The sequence below is a fragment of the Triticum urartu genome, chromosome 3, assembly GCF_003073215.2.
Source record: "Triticum urartu cultivar G1812 chromosome 3, Tu2.1, whole genome shotgun sequence".
Taxonomy (NCBI): domain Eukaryota; kingdom Viridiplantae; phylum Streptophyta; class Magnoliopsida; order Poales; family Poaceae; genus Triticum; species Triticum urartu.
This window is the reverse complement of record NC_053024.1, coordinates 48,929,361-48,947,258: the sequence shown is the minus strand read 5'-3', so window position 1 is coordinate 48,947,258 and position 17,898 is coordinate 48,929,361. Positions and strand designations below refer to the sequence as shown.

At 40.6% G+C, this 17,898-nt stretch overlaps 1 protein-coding gene across 1 annotated transcript; it reads left to right on the top strand.

Annotated features, from left to right (window-relative positions):
- The first annotated feature begins 1,584 nt into the window (after positions 1 to 1,584).
- On the top strand, positions 1,585 to 2,739 carry LOC125547900 (xyloglucan endotransglucosylase/hydrolase protein 3-like). The gene is made up of 4 exons (XM_048711640.1): positions 1,585 to 1,765; positions 1,864 to 1,964; positions 2,078 to 2,277; positions 2,370 to 2,739. The coding sequence occupies exons 1-4, from the start codon at positions 1,585 to 1,587 to the stop codon at positions 2,737 to 2,739; spliced, it is 852 nt and encodes a 283-aa protein (XP_048567597.1).
- The last annotated feature ends 15,159 nt before the right edge of the window (positions 2,740 to 17,898 follow it).

Sequence of the window (17,898 nt, the reverse complement as noted above, 5' to 3'; positions counted from 1 at the left end):
ACCAGCTCATGATACCAATTGTTGAAACCGCAACCCTCTAGCTACCTCCTCTCACTCGAACGGAGGTGGAAGAAGAAGAACAGTTGACACAAGATTTTCTGGCCGGCGACGAACGCTGCTACGGGCGCTCAAACGCCCCAATCTTTTTTTCTTTACAATGGCTACATGGCTTACACTCGGCTCTTCTGGCTCTACCACCTACATCTGTTTAAGTAGCACACGTGCACACACGCTACGGGAGCAACAGCCTGCCCGGTTCCTATGCCACTCACGCACAAGAGTAGGCCAACATGCATACACAGACGCACCACGCTAGCTAACAACCTCTAAACGCATGCACTTGACTCGGCTACACATCAACTAACCAAGTACTGACTCTATGATCTACACGACGCGGCCGGCTATGCCACTAACTAACCTATGCATATCAAGATTAATGCTATCACTCTGTTCAGATCTAAAAAAGTTTCCCGCCCCCTGCTCCGCACTTCTCTGGTCGCGGCTGCAACACCTGCTATCGTCTTCCTCAGCTCTCAACGACAACCGCCGCCTCTAGGTTGTTCTTCTCATGTTGGTATATCGAGTCATAATCACTTGTATTTTGCCGCACCCTTCTTGATAAAAGGCGAGCTAGAGCCTCGGGCCGAGTCTTGTGAGTCTTAATTGTCGAGGCCAAGGGGAACTTTAGGGTGCATAATTTGGATAACAATGATATACACAACTTGTAAGTCTTGGAATCAAGTGGTTTCGTAAAATGCTCATCGAAGATGAGATGTGGCAAAAACGCTTGGAGTACCTACAATCGATAACACTCTCCCGGGAGCAAGCCGAGTTACTCTCCTGTATTAAAGTTTTTGGTGAAAGTTAAAGCACGAACTTCAGTGGTGGTAGTCATTCGGGAAAAAAAAAGGTGGTACATTTGGGGTCAATAGTTGTACTACCAAAGGTCCAAAACCTAGTTATAGGAGAATGTATGGTGAAGTATCAAATATAACCCTGAATACTCGTTATAGTACCAGAAATTTGGCATAGTATTGCCTATTGCCTCATCTGGGCTGTCCAACCATAAAAATAAATTACCCAAATTGACTTGATGTACTATAAAAGAACTCTAAAATAATAGGCAGTAATTCACAATAAATTAATGGTAATACGACAAATATAGCAAAATGTTATTGCCAATAAACTAGTGTGGCAATTTTCTTAAAAATATCAAAAAATACATAACATCAATTTATTGTATGCCAAAAGTGCAATGTTTGAGAATAATCCAATTATAGCAAGAAACATTCTTCAAGATATGTATTATTTTCTAGTGCGTGGCTATTAAATGTTTTCTAATGTTCAACAATTTGCTTTTTGCCTAATATTTTTATAATAATTACTACTATATTTTGACAAGTCAATTACTACTATTTTTAGTCGATTAAAAAATTGAATAGCCCCTAATTTGTACAAACATGAGTGTGCCACATCTAGCTTATATAAGTGCTATGGTCTAATGTGTTGAGGCGGTGTGAGACGAGCTCTTGGTTAAGCAGGAAGCACACACGTAGATAGCTCTCTTGTCCAATGCAGCTAGCAATGGCTTCCAGTTTGCAGCCATGGGTTCTCTTCCTCACCCTCCCCCTCCTCTCTTTGGTGCTTAGCCCGGCAGCGCTTGCGGCAGTGTTCAACGATAACTTCGTGGCAGTAGGAGGTACAGATGGTAATCACCTAGTTGATCAGGGGACAGCAGTTCGCATCATCTTGGATAAGAGCTCCGGTACATATAGATCATCTTTTTTCCCCCACTACACAGTATGATACTTGACCTGATTTGACCCAAAAATTTGTCTCCTTGTTCCGTCCTGGGCAATGCAGGGGCTGGATTTAGTTCCAAGGAGGCGTATGGTTCAGGGTTCTTCCACATGAGGATCAAGACACCGCCCGGGTACAGTGCCGGAGTCGTCACGGCCTTCTATGTGAGTGTTGCAACATGTGGTTTCTACATGTTGCATATGTTATATGCTAGCCACTTCCTTTAGTTAGATGATGAATACTAGAAGTCAGATATAAATGTATCTTGTACGTCTAGCTCACGACGGAACCCGAGCAAGGTGACCACGATGAGGTGGATTTGGAGTTCCTGGGCAACGTGGACGGCAAGCCGATCATTCTCCAGACCAACATCTTCCTAAACGGCAAAGGCGACAGGGAGCAGAGGACCGAGCTTTGGTTCGACCCGGGAGCCGATTTCCATGACTACAAGATACTCTGGAACACCTACCAGCTCGTGTAAGCCCATCAATCATCCCCTAGCTAGTCCCTAACTTTGCCATGTGCTGAGTGGATCAATGATATATCACGTGTACCCCAATTGATCATAGGGTGTTCGTCGATGACACACCGATACGGGTGCTGAAGAACCTCGCGCCTAGCCAGTTCCCGGTGAGGCCGTTCAAGATCCGGGCGAGCATCTGGGACGGCTCCGACTGGGCGACGGACAATGGCAAATACAGGGTCGACTATAACCGTGCGCCGTTCACCACTGTGTTTCAGGATTTCGACGTCGATGGCTGCCCCGCCACCGGAGGCGCGCAGTGTGGCTCGCCGGGTCTGTCGTGGAACGCGATCCAGAGCCTGACGCCCGCGCAGTGGGAGGCCTACAAGGACGCCAAGAGCAAGCACATGACCTACGACTACTGTACCAACAAGGACAAGGCGTACGCCCAGCTGCCGGGAGAGTGCAACAACTAATTAGCCTTTGTTCTTGTTTCAGATTAGATACACTAGTCATCGACCCGTGCTACAGCACGGGCTAGCAATTTCAATAATTACATGATCTTTTTTCTTGTAAGAAACTGATGACCTTTTTTCTTCGGAATAAAAGTTTTTATATGTAAAATGGTGGATGCAATAGGAAATTTCTTTTCGCCAAAGGAACATCACGTCCTACAAATTGTTTTCTCTAAGACCGTGGATACTATTTCTCTCTTTCTGTCTTCTCTCTTTCTCCAGGCAGCACAAACTTTTGAGGTTCATGAGTTTACTCATGCAAAATTTAAGCATTTCTCCCTCACAAAAAAAAATTAAGCATTTCTTTGAAAGCACGTGTTTATTATTCTTGTAGTGTTGGACATATACAAATATATATATTTGGAAAATATATACATTCAGAAAATGATTTTAGTTGTCATCTACAAATTTATAAGTTATGGAAATTTTGGCATGCCATTCAACATGAAACCTACCATAATTTGCTAGTAATCGTTTAATTTCTCCACTGCTTACTTTCATGCTCATATATAAAATAGCTATCTCAAATTTAATATTGTTATGTTTTGTACAGAAGCAATCATAATAAATGGCATGAAAAAATACCAACCAATTTGTCTTTGATACATGTTGGCATATGGACATAATTTTTGTCATAATGGTTGTGTGAATAACTTTTCTATGGCTGTAGAAATGAGATTAACTTTTCTATGTTATCCGCTAATCAACTCATATTTATATGAGAAAATTTCCGCGTATGTGGTTGCATGTACTATATTGGTGCTATAGTATCACATGGTGATGCTTTTTCTTCTAGGTGGTGGAAGAGTGCACGGGGTTGATATGTTTTTATAGGTCAGTTGCTGCTGATTGATTTGAAAAATCATTGACCCGATAAAAATCATAAACCACAAATCCAAAATTGAATACCTCAAACGAATGAAAGAGCTTCAAAATTAGGGAATATGGTGATTAAAATAATTAAATGAAAGAGCTTCTTGAGAAATTGTTGATCCAGTCAAAATTGGATGATCTAGTTCTAAATCGAAGACCTTAATTAATAGTGAGACCATAAAAATTAGGAAGCATAGTGTAGTATAAAATAGTTAAATGAGAGAGCTTTAAGAAATTGTTGACTCAGACAAAATCGGGTGAACCAATTACAGTTGGAGACCTCAATTGATTGTGAGGCCTTAAAAACTAAGGAGCTTAGTGTTACAGAGGATAACTCATATATAAGATATAAGAAGGAAATTAACAACTCTCTGTTATCACTAACAGAACAGATGACCCAATTTTATTTTATGCTCCTAGCAAGGAAGAAGAAAACATTTCCAAGTGATCCAAGTCTAAATCTAAACTATAAACTACTCCCTTCGTCCCATAATATAAGAGCATCCAAATCTAAATCTAAACTATAAACTACTCCCTTCGTCCCATAATATAAGAGCGTTTTTTACACTAGTATAGTGTCAAAAACGTTTTTATATTATGGGACGGAGGGAGTATAAAAGTACGAGGGGGGGATCCAAACAATCTTACCTGTCACTTCAATGTTTAGCACTAAATGTGTTTTGCGCTAAACACATTTCTAAGTCGAAAGTAGCATATGTAAAAAAGAACAAAGGGCAGAGATAGAACTATCTTGGCTTCCCATGATCCGCGTCGCTTCTGCAACATTGAACATTAAACACATTTAGCGCTAATCCTCATCGTCCAATGATTTCATCTAACCACCAACCTTCGCCTAATATTTAGTGGAATTCAATGCCAGAAATTACATATGTGTCCCATTGCTTGGCGGCGCGATATCGCAACCCCAAACTTAGTCCCGCTCACACTTCCTCTCTCTCTCTCTCTCTCTCTCTTGGATTTCTACACTTCTCCGAACGCACAGTGCTATGGTACGCTGCCCACATCTACAAAAAGTGTCCCTACTGCTAGCTCCGCACATCTCTGGCAGTGGCCAGAACACCCGGTGTCGTATTCCTCGGCCCTTGATGACGCCCGCCGCATCCAGGTTGTTCGTCTCATGTTGGTATATCAAGTCATAATCACCTAGATTTTATTGCATATTTTGCTATGTCCTTCTGGCGAGCCAGAACCTGGCTCGGGCCGACTCATGTCAGTCTTAGTTGTCAAGACCAAGGGGACCTTTGGCATGATTTGGATAGCAATGATATACACAACTTATAAGTCTTGGAAGCAAGTGGTTTTCTAAAATGCTCACCGAAGATGAGATCACCAGTAGAAAAAGGGCCTATTGTCCCGGTTCTTAAGGCCCATTTGTCCCGGTTTTTGAACCGGGACTAAAGGGTCGTTACTAAAGCCCAAGGCCTTTAGTCTCGGTTTTTACACGAACCAGGACCGATGGGCCTCCACGTGGCCGGTGCTGCGAGCCCAGGCAGGAGGGCCTTTGGTTCCGGTTGGTGGCATCAACCGGGACCAAAAGGCATCCACGCTTCAGCTTTTCAAGGGCTTGGGTTTTTTTTCTGAAAGGGGGAGGATTTGGGGGTTCTGTATGGTTAATTAAGGTGTTTCATATATTATGTTAGATAGCTAATTAATTAATAGAGAGAAGTGTCCTCTCTTATCTTCGTGCTTGGTCGAAGCTACGTACTATATGTATAGAGAGGCCCTCGACACGCTAGCTAGTAAGAAAATGAAGGAAACCATTAAGTACAGAAGTTCGTCATGCATACCGAGAGAAGTGATCGACCTCTCCTTCTCCGAGAGATTGGTCGAACAATAAGTTTTCGTATTATCTATCCGACGCTACTGGCTACATACATATACAATATGTAAGATCTCTTACAATCCCCTAGCATCTGAAATCAAGTTTCACATGGTATTCTCCGGCTTTATTGATGACGTGGTCAAGAAAGAATCCCGCCAATTCCTCTTGAATTGCTTTCATGTGATCTTCTGGTAGGAGTTCATTCCGCATCTCCCACGTCTAATTTGAAGAAGGGGGTTAATACATATATATGAATGAAACTCAACAGAAATGATGGTGTAATAAAATGAAATTGTGAATATTATTGCTTACGCACATCAAATTGTCTTTTAGAGTAGCCCCGCTTATCTTTGCAAGTCGCGTTGTAGATGAACTCGCACACGTAGTATCCACAGTAATCATTCCCTTGTTCCTGCCACAAGCACTTTACGAGAAATAGAGGTCAATCAAACTGATAGTGAAGCATTAGAAATGTCATTGATGAAAGTAGCTAGAATCAATGGGAGATGCACGGAACTAGCTAGCTAGTAGTACTTACTTTCAGGTATGTATATCGCAGCTCCTTCGGCAGTCCCGGAGCTTCTTCGGTGAACTTTTTCCAAACCCTACAAGACAAAGAACATAATTATTACTTGAGATATCAGGAAATGAACAAAAAGTTACCAATATGGTGCAATAATATTTTTATCTAGGGTTTAGGTGTCCTCGAGAATTTTGGTCGACCTTTTTTTCCCTTTTTTCCTATTCTTATTTATTTCTCCTCTTCTTCCTCTCCTCTTCTTCTCCTTTTTTCTTTTCCTTCTTCCTAAACTAAACATAAACTAAAATAGTCCTAAAACTAAATGAAGTTATCGGGACAGGGTATATCGACAATGACATACCCGATAAAAAATAAGAAGACGAAGAAGAAATAACAAGAGGAGAAGAAGAAAGGAATAGAGGAGAAGATCGAGAAAAAAAAAGAGGAGAAGAAGAAAGGAATAGAGGAGAAGAACAGAAAATAGAAAAATATTCTATTTTTTTCTTCTTCTTCTCCTCTTTTTTTTTTCCTTTTTTCCTCTTCTTATTTATTTCTCCTCTTCTTCCTCTCCTCTTCTTCTCCTTTTTTCTTTTCCTTCTTCCTAAACTAAACATAAACTAGAATAATCCTAAAACTAAAAGAAGTTATCGGGACGGGGTATATTGACAACGAAGAAAAAAAAAGAGGAGAAGAAGAAAGAAATAGAGGAGAAGAAGAGAAGAAGAGAAAATAGAATAATAGAGGAGAAGAAGAGAAAATAGAAAATATTCTATTTCTCTTCTTCTCCTCTATTCCTTTTTTCTTCTCGTCTTCTTTTTCTTATTTGTTTCTCTTCTTATGTATTTCTCCTCTTCTTCTCCATTCTTCCTCTTCTTATTTTCCTTTTTCCTCTCATTCTTTTTCTTCTTCTTTCCTTTCCTAGCTAGATATATAAAACTTTTCTAAAAATGTAACTTTTGCATATATAAAACTTTTTCTTCTTCTTACTTCTTACTTCTTCCTAAATATATAAAACTTTTCTAAAAATGAAACTAACCTAAAATTAATGTACTAAATCAGAGAACATATATAGATAAAACTTTTCTAAAAATATAACTTTTACATATATGAACATATATACACAGATAACATACATACATATATACATTTTTATAAAAACTTTCTATATATGAACATAAAAACATTTTTGACATCTAAATTTCTTTTATGAACAACTAAAAACATCTGAAAACATCTAAACAAATAGCATATATATATAACAAAAAATATAAAGGAAAGCTAGCTCTAGGGGCGGGCCGGGCAGGGCACGGCAATGGCGGCGCCGGCGGGGCAGGGCAGGGGTGCAGGTGCACGAGGAGCGGCGCCGGCGTCGGGGCGGGCACACGCTAGGGCGCGTGGAGCGGCAGGTGTGCTCACAGGGGTGGCAGGGCACGGCGGCCGGCGTAGGGGCAGTTGGCGTCGAGGCCGTCGGCGGCGGCGAAGTTGGGCGGCGTCGGGCGGCGTCGGGGCGGAGGACGGCCGGCGTCGGGCAGGGTGCGGCGTCGGCGACGGCGACGAGAGGAGCGGCCTGGCGGCGTCGGGGGAGAATGGGAGCAGTTGGGCAAAATTTTCTAAGTGTTGGCTTATATAGTCACACCTTTCGTCCTGGTTCGTAGCACCAACCGCGACCAATGCCCCCCTTCGGTACCGGTTGGTGCCACCAACCGGGACCAAATGTCTCTTTTCAGCAGTCCAAAGGGCGGGAAGCGGCGGCCTTTGGTACCGGTTAGTGCCACAAACCGAGATCAAAGGCCTCGTCCTCCCCGTGGCCAAAACTTTAGTCCCACCTCGCTTGTTGAGAGGGGCGCGGAGTGGTTTATAAGCCCCACTGCCGCACCCCTCTCGAGCTCCTCTTGATTGCAGGCTTACGGGCCTAATTGTCACTACTATGCCTGATGGGCCTACTGGGCCTTCTGCGTGCCTGAATCCTGGCCCATGGTAGGGTTTCTAGTCGTATTCAGGCCGTGGTGGCCTAGTAGTTGGCACTTTCTAATTTTTTTGTTGCTTTATTTATTTTATTTTGTTTATACTTACAACAAAAAACTTATTGTTGCTATTTTTATTTATTTTATTAAAGTTTATTTATTTTATTAAAGTTTATTTATTTTACTTTTATAAAGTTTATTTTGTTTCTACTTCTTTATTTTGTAAAAGTTTTATTTTATTTTATTTTATTTTGTTGCTACTTATTTATTATATTAAATTTTAATTTGTTTTATTTTGTTTCTACTTATTTATTTTATTAAATTTTATTTTATTTTATTTTGTTTCTACTTATTTATTTTATTACATTTTAATTTATTTAATTTTGTTTCTACTTGTTTATTATAGTTTATTTTGTTTCTTTCTACTTTTCATGTTTTGAACAGAAAATACTTTGATAATTTTAGTGGCATGAATTTTATATAATTTTGTTTTAAAAAATACTAGAGGTTTATAAAAACTTTTTAGTTCATTCCTTTTGCTATTAGAGTTTTATAAAAGTTTTTTAGTTAATTTTCTTTTTGCATGGTATCATCATTTCATCCACATAGCATGTGCAAGAAAGTAGATAGGATTACGGCAAAAACTAGATGCACTTCGTGTACAAAACGAACAATCTGTTTCGAAGTATGAGGGTTTCATACGGAAACTCGTCTGTTATAAAGGGATTTCATTTTTTTGAACTTATTTGAACTTCAGACTTTTTCTGTGTTCAAAATGCACCATTCAAAGCCACATCATCAAAATTCAACCATTTCTGACTTCATTTGTTATTTTTCATGCATTTACTGATTATTTTGAGCTATAAGACTCTGAAATTGAAAAACATTTCAAATGAACTCTGAAAAGGTTGAAAGTTGGCATGGTATCATCATTTCATCCACGTAGCATGTGCAAGAAAGTAGAGAGAGTTACGGCAAAAACTTGACGCACTTCGTGTACAAAAACGGACAATCTCTTTCAAAGTATGAGGGTTTCATACGGAAGCTCGTCTGTTACAAAGGGATTTCATTTTTTTGAACTTATTTGATCTCCAGACTTCTTCTGTGTTCAAAATGCACCATTCAAAGCCACATCATCAATTTAGTACATATAGCTCTCATGAATAGATAAGTGACCAAATTAATAGAAGTTCATCATCACATTAAAAACAAAGTACATACATAGTTCTCATTGAACAACATATAGCTCTCCAGAGCATCTAGTTAAACCATACATTGAAATTATGTAAAACCTTTTAATGCAACAACAAATGCGATCATAATCACAACCAAGGTAAAAATTGATCCAACGGCATAATGATACCAAGCCTCGGTATGAATGGCATATTTTCTAATCTTTCTAATCTTCAACCGCATTGCATCCATCTTGATCTTGTGATCATCGACGACATCCGCAACATGCAACTCCAATATCATCTTCTCCTCCTCAATTTTTTTATTTTTTCCTTCAAGTAATTGTTTTCTTCTTCAACTAAATTTAACCTCTCGACAATAGGGTCGGTTGGAATTTCCGGTTTAACTACCTCCTACATAAATAAAATCTATGTCAACTTGATGGGCATAATTGTCATAAACAATAAATGAACCAAATAGTTATAAAAGATTATATATATATACCACATCCGAATCATAGCCAGGACGAGGGCCGACGGGGGCGGATGCCAAAACCATCGCACTATATAATAACAAGCAATAATGAAAATAAGAAAATTAGACAAGTATCTATATAAAGTAAGAATTTTTTTTCTTTCAGAAGAAGATAAGAACAGGAGGCTCACCATGGTGGTGCAGGCAACGAGATCGGTGCGGGCGATCGACAGCGGTGAAAACGGGGACGAGACGTGACGGACCGCTAAACCTAGACAAATCTCGGGGAAAATGAAGCTTGGAGGTCGAGCTTCGAGAGGAGAAAACTTAACTAGCGTGGCTCGTGCATTTCATCGAACACCTCATGTGCATAGGAGGTGAGCTAGAGCACCCAAATGCTCTGTCCTCGCCGGCCAGAAAAAACAGAGCACTGTGGAGTGCTCTGCTGCGACGACGGGGTATATATAGGCAACTCATTTGTCCCGGTTCGTGGCTGGAACCGGGACTAAAGCCCAGTCTTCTATCCCGATTCGAGCTAAGAACTAGGACCAATGTTTGTGGGCCAGGAGCGAGGCCCATTGGTCCCGGTTCGTGCCTAGAACCGGGACAAATGGGTCCATACGAACCGGGACCAATGCCCACGAGGCCCCGGCTGGCCCCCTGGGCTAAAGAACCGGGACGAATGCCCCCATGGGTCCCGGTTCGTGACTGGACCGGGACTAATGGGCTTACCCTGCCCGAACCAAAGCCCTGTTTTCTACTAGTGGATGTGGTAAAAGCTAAGTGCTTCGAGAGTGGAGTACCCACATTCGAGAACACTCTTCCGGATGGAGAGCAAGCCGGGTTACTCTCCTGTTTAAAAGTTTTTGGCGAAAGCTAAAGCGCGAACTTCAGTGGTGGTACCTTTAGGGTCATTTGAAAAAAAGGTGGTACATTTGGGGTAAATAGTTGTACACCAAAAGGTCCAAAACCCAGTTATAGGAGAATGTATGGCTAGGTGTCACACAACTAAGGCCATGCACAGTGCAAGGTGCCTAGAGAGGTGTTTGAAAAAATTACAAGCATACAATGCTAGGTGTCACACCTCCGACCATTGTACATTGACTTCAGGACCGTGCTGATTGGCGCCAAACTACTCGAATGGAACAATCTCCAAGCTAGGTCAGCTAGCCGGCCTCAACTTTAACGAAAACATGGATGTGTTCCAGTGGAGCCTACAAATATTTGGTCGGTGTATGGCCGGGTCCCTGAGTGCAACTACCATCCACTCATGCACATAACAGAGGCACCTGTACACATGTCTCATTTTTTCCTGTTCGGTACCAACGAACGGGCATGCATTGTTGTTTTTCTTTTTTAAGAGAAAGCCATCATGTCGACTTTTTTGAGGGTTCATCGTTTACCTGGAAAAGTATTGTATCAAGTATACAAACGTTTAAGAGAGGATGTATTTGGTGTGTGGGTACGGGCTCACAAATCAACATCTGGAATGATCCTTGGATTCCTTCTAGTGAAACAAGAAAGATTATAACCCAAGGGGAGTAACTATGTTGAGCAAGGTTGAGGAATTAATTGACCCATATACTGGTCAATGGGATGAGAGCTTAATCCGGGCTGTTTTCTGGCCAGTTGATGTTCATATAGAATCCTACAAATCCCTCTCCGAGTGCAGGTGATGGAAGACTTCGTATATGGCATCACAACCGATCCAGAGTTTTTACTGTACGGTCGGCCTATCATGTACAATTCCAACACCAGTTTGGCCGTATAGAAAATCAAAGTGCAGCACAAGGGAGTCGGCTGAATGATATATGGAAGCGTGTATGGGAACTTCGAATTCCTGGGAAGTTAAGCACCTTGTGTGGAAGGTAATCAGAGGAGTCCTTCCTTGTTATGGTACCCTAGCAAGTCGCCATATACCTGTCAGGGGACAATGCCCGATATGCCATACAGGTTTTGAAGATGCACACCATTGTTTATTTACACGTGAAAGAGCGATGGATATCTGGAAGGAGCTGGGACTTAAGGAAGACGTTCAGAAAGCTGTAGCGGAGGACCGGTCGGGCTCATTCACAATGGCTGCTCTTGTAGAGCGACATTATACTAAAAACACATTGTCTGTGGCTGAGTTAACCATGGTGGGAAGCTGGTACATCTGGTGGCAGGGATGACAAATTATCAAAAGGCGAGATAGTCCGACAGCCGAACCAAACTGCAGTATCAATACGAGTTCTAGCGACAAACTTTATTCGTTCACTAACACCTACCAGCCGGTGGTAAAGCGTGATCATATGTGGCACAAGCCCAGGAGAGGAGTGGTTAAGATTAATGTTGATACATCCTTTAGCACAGAAAATATGTCTGCAGGTACAGGAGCAGTGGCACAAGATGAACATGGCGAGTTTATAGCTGCTGCAGCCTGGTTCATACTGCATGTGGTGTCAGTGGATGCGGCAGAGATGATTGCTATTCGGAATGGTTTCTATCTAGCAGTCAAGATTGGTTGTAACAGCCTCCACATTGAGTCAGATAGCTCAAATGCAGTTGATGCTCACAATTCTGAAACCTTTCTTGGGCACGAATCGGCTATCCTTCTAGAAAGCAAAGAGATGGGTCTGGACAATGCAAATTATGCAGTAAGTGCCCTCGGGAAGCAAACTGTGTAGCTGATTGTATAGCAAAATCATCTCTCACTACTAAATCTTCTGATGTTTGGGAAGATGCTATCCCGGACTTAATTTCTCATCTTATTGTAAACGATCTCGCCATTATTTGAGAAAAAAACTATATTGAATCAAATAATAGTTAAATCGCCCACGAGACTACTGAGGATAAAATCAGGAGGTTCCTCAATCCATAGATAGGAAAGAAAGGGTGATGACCGATTGTGATTGATTCCTTCTTGTGAATTGTGTTACCAACTAATTATCGATTGTGATTGATTCCTTAGCGTGAATTTATTCTGTTAACAAATACTAATAAGCATGCACGTGCAACACACGTCTCAAACAAAATGAGTTGATATAATATATTATTAAAATATATTTTCAAAAGAGTGACATATTTTGTGATCCAGAAACATGTTTTCACATAAAATGCACGATGACATAATAATTGTATTATAATTTGTTACAAAAAGATATTTTAGAAACCACAACTATACATCTCTTGAAGATCCATCTTTTGAAGCAATGAAGGTCCATCTATTGATACGATCTATGATGCTTTGTTCAATTGATGGGATATTGTTTTGAGCTTCATTATCTTCATACTTTAAAATATGCACCAAAAATTGCTTTCTCAGTTCAAAATCATCCTACATATGCATTAAGCAACATTGTTATAAAAAAATAATGTGAAATGTGTATACAAATAAGCATGGTGTAAATACTAACCTGGGGTATGGGAAAATATAGCTGTCCATCGCACAATGAGTGCATGAAATTAAACACCAAATAACCCGACAAGGCACTGCATTTATAAAAATATTACATTGTCTATTGAATAAATCAATTAATCTTGTAATGCATTGAAAAGATTCATACCCATGTGAGTTTGTTGGAACAACAGGAACTTTGCATTCCCATTTAGAGATGTCGTCTTTGAATGCAGGGTTTGCAACTTGGAGTGCACGGTTTAGGTTGTTGACCACAGTTTTAAGTATAATTTTTCCCAAAATAGGTATTGGTATCGGATCCATAATTGAGACAACCTTTTTATTTTGATCGAGAACAAACAATAGAAATATCCCACAAATATCCCATGGCAATAAAATCTGCAACGATGCATACGATTAAAAATTTAGAAAACATTAGTTAAGGCATGACAAACCATTGTTATAAATTAAAATTTTAAAACTTACTGTACCGCACTGTGAAATATGATACTCATTACTGTCTGGCCAGCTATCAAACATCGATTTGAACATAGCAATGTCCATATTGTCACGATGACGTGAGTCTCGTGCATAGTAGGACATGGACTAAAATAAGAAAAAGAAAATATTAGTTCCATGAGGCAAAATGTAATACAGGATTATAATGACTTACACAAAAATTTAGATCCATGTAGTGACATGGAATGTCTCTGAAAAGCTGGACTTCGTGGCGCGCTAGTATCCGTACAGCCATATTGAAGCAATCAACATCCATGCATTCATCATTATTTAATATGTTTTTTATTTGTCTCAAATTCAAACTAATGGGATAAGGATCAGAGCTTTTCACCCATTCGCTTCTATAAAATTGAAATTCTGTCAATTATAATAAAATCACAGTAATTTATTACAATACAAAATGAACTTAAAAATATGGCTTACTCTAGTAGAGCGACATCATCAACCATACCGATGAACAAACAAAGTTCATCTATTAAGTCGTCATTTGTTGGAGTGAGAGAGGGCGAAAGGATAAATGATTGCGAGATGAGCTCTACTTCTGACAATGTACTCGATGGTTTGAGGTTCTCAGGGGGTGTGTCCAGAATCATACAATCCGTGTGATCTGTGTTGTTTTCGTCATCTTCAATGTCTCGATTTCTTATATTATCATCATTCAATTCCGAGTCCACTAAAATGACTGCTAGTTTTGTTCTAAAATCTGTGATATGATCCTACTAAAATAGAACTCATAGTTAAATAGTGATACACCATAGAATGTAAGTATAATGATACACATCGAAAAATATCTGTGTAGGAGAGTCAGACAAAATTTCTCCTGTGAAGTACTCCATAAAATTGACCATCCACAAACCACAAGATGACCTGCATGATTACAAAATTTAAAGATATTCAATAACTTTTTTAATCAATTATATATATATTTATATAAGAAGACTTTTAAAATCATCAAATGATCATGACTGTAACAAAGAAGTGATGATAAAGAAAATCCTGTGCTCACTCATAATCCCTCTCGGGAATGTAATCTCAATAATGTAAGAAGTTGATATATTTTGGTTTGGACAACCCCGCACTCACTCATAATACCTCTGCGAAACGTGCTTAATAGTGGAGATTAGTAAAGTAGTAGAGTATTAAATAAAAAACTCAGTTAGTGAACCTTCCACCGCCCCCTCACTCCCTCCTCCTTCACAGGCACACGCCAGATTCCCCATTCTTCCCCCTCCCTCCCTCCTCCTTCACTGGCACACGCCAGATTCCCCATCCACAGCCGGCGATCTGTGGTGGCCGCCCCTCCCCTTCGTCACCACTGCCAGCCGCCGCGGAGGTCCCTGATGTGCCCCTTCACTTCCCTTCGTCACCACTGTCGGCCGCCGCGGAGGCCCGTGATGTGCCCCGCCCCTCCTCTCCGTCACCACTGCCGGCGGGCGCACATGCCCTTGATCTGCCCGCCCCTTCTTCATATAAGGTCGCCGAGGTGCTCGAGGAGGCGCTCGAGCTCGGCATGCGTGCCGGCGACGCCAGGGCCCTCCCTCCTCCTGACGCACTCGTCGTCGCTGCCATGAGCGTCTCCACCTTCTCCCGTGCGCCATGAACTTCCCTTCCCCCCTGCTCGGGATGCCAGCAAGGTCCGGTTTCAACTCTCATCCCCTCGATCCGGATGCTCTGCTCTCCGACCACAACTTTATTTGGCTGTTCGATTCGGTCCGGAGCAGGAGCTCGCGATCTGAAGTTCCTTCCTTCCATGGATGACCACGAAGACCTCTGCGTGATGTGCTACTGCTCGGGACCCTCCCTATGCTTCTCATCGCTCGTCCGGGTCCAGGTTAGTCTCTCCAACCCCTGCTTGTCCCCGTCAAATCAGTGCATACCCTCATTTTATTCTGCAGTCTATATCCTTTCAACTTGTATACTTTATTCTTATTGTGGAGAAATTTCTTTTGTGATGCAACTAATGGGGACATACAAAAAACACATAATGTCGATTGCTTTGAGTTAGAAGGTATACCCATCTGTCTGCAGTCTCCTCTTAATACACTCTTCCCTTGGCCATGCACTGATGTTTAAGTCTTTCCACTTATCAGATTTTAGTTCCATTTGAAGCTTAGCATATTGGAATACATTTTCCAGTCCTTTAAGCTGTTGCATGAATAAATGACAAAGTATTAGCATCACAACCGAAGAATAACAGAAAATTGTCTTATCAAAAGATGGTGCGGTGGGACTAATAACTAACCATAGCAGTGAGGTCTTTGCGGTTCATTCCTGGGCCTACCGAGTCGAGCACCTGGATACATCGCTTCCCCGTGTTTATAACTGCTAGGTACCGATGAAACTCTTCAATGTTAATTGGAACGAATATCTGAAAATAGGTTTTTTGTTAGTTTAGGTCCCATGTATACAAACATTTGTCCTCTGTTGAATTCATAGTAATATGTACGGAACTGAGACTCACCATATCATGTTCCAAATAAGTTTTAGCTCTCTGTAATACCCATCTTGGTGCGTCATCCCGTATAGAGCTAAATTCCTTTATCATCTTAGAGATGCATGCATTCTCTAAGAACACACTTTCACCTGACCTCATCTGTAGATGCTCTTTAGCACTTATGCAATGTATGTATGCGTCTATGATCTACAATATCAAGTGCACACCTTGGTTAAGAGATAACAGGAACTCATGTTAATAACATCCTCTTCTCATAAAGCTACATATACTTACTTCATCGCCAACAAATTCTCCTTCAGTTAAAAGGCGTACTAATTGTAATTTTTTGAGATATGAGTCGTTGACGCTCACTAAATTTCTTTTATCGCTTGGTTCAGTCATGATATTTTCAATCACGGACCAATCATCGCCGGTGCAGGCATAATCTATCATGATGTAAGTCAAAACATTTATTAATAACAAAGAAAATAAATGTAGCAAAAGCAAGGCATAGAAGGACTTGTCCTTGCCTTCTGGAGCCACCACATAGTCTGGTGCCTTCTTGCGTTTGTTATGTAGTCGGATAGGCTTCCCTATTTGTGGCCCTTCCATGCCGGACGTTTGTGCTAAATCTTCGTCCTCATCTGCCACCATTTGTTTACTTGTTTCATCAAAGGATAATTCCTGAAAGCCATAGTACAAAGAATAATCAGTATACAGGATATAACATAATTAGAATTAGAACTATTTGGGACATAGTTGAAAAAGAGAAGATGGCTCTGTCACTTCAGAGACTTCAGAATCAGTGGACTGCGTGCTCTTCTTTTTCTCCACTTCTTCTGTGTTGGCTATTCCATTTGATTATGCCAGAGTGTCCCCTATAGTTTCCGCCCCTTCGTTGCCCAATGTTTGTGCTAATTCCTCATCCTGAGCTAGCCCCATTCGTTCACTTGTTTCGTCGAAGGTTAATTCCTGGGAGCAACATTACAAAGAATATTTTGCATGCAAGATATAATATAATTAGAATTCGAACTATTTGAGACATAGTTGGAAAATAAAATATGCCTCTATCACCTCGGAACCAGTGCTCCACGTGTTTTTCTTTTTCTCCACTTCTCCTTTGTCGGCTATTTCATTTGATTCTGCCAGCTTGTCCCCTATAGTTTCTGCCTCTTTGGTGTTGAATATTTGTGCTAATTTATCGTCTTGAGGTGGCTGCATTTGTTCGCTTGTTTCCTTGAAGTTTAATTCCTGAGAGCAATATTACAAAGAAGAATAATTCCTATGCAGGATATATAATATAATTATAATTAGAACTATTTGGGATAGTTGAAAAGAAAGCATGCTTTTGTCACTTCGCAATCAGTGGCCTGCATGCTATTATTTTTCTCTACTTCTCTTTGTCGTCTATTCCATCTGGTTCTTCCTCGCTTACTAACTGAAACACACAATAATATAATATTATCCAGTACTTATAAAATAGCAATTATTATTAAGTTGAGTAAAGAATTATAGGCATGATATTATTATATTCTACAAACTATATATTGTTTTGTCCCAGGAGAATAAAAATAATAGTGACATGTAAAAATAAAAACCGCCTTTGTCGACTTGGGGTTTTGTATGCTTGTCTTAGGCTATCATCGATGATGGTTTGTTCTTCTATTGCATTTGTTGACTCAGTGTTGTCCTCGTCTTTGGTTTTATGCTCGTCCTTGCCTCCCCCGTCGATGTTTTCCTGAAAACCAAGCACATATTAATGTCACGCTGTTAACATGAGGCCCCTAAGTTCTGTTACCTTGAAAAACAATTTTATATGTTGGGACGGAGGGAGTACATCACAACTGGGTGCACATATTTTGACATTCACTTGCGTGACTATTCTCTCAAGTAATCAGGTGGATGTTGCCCAAAGAATTTCTACAGTCAAGCATCTTGGCAATT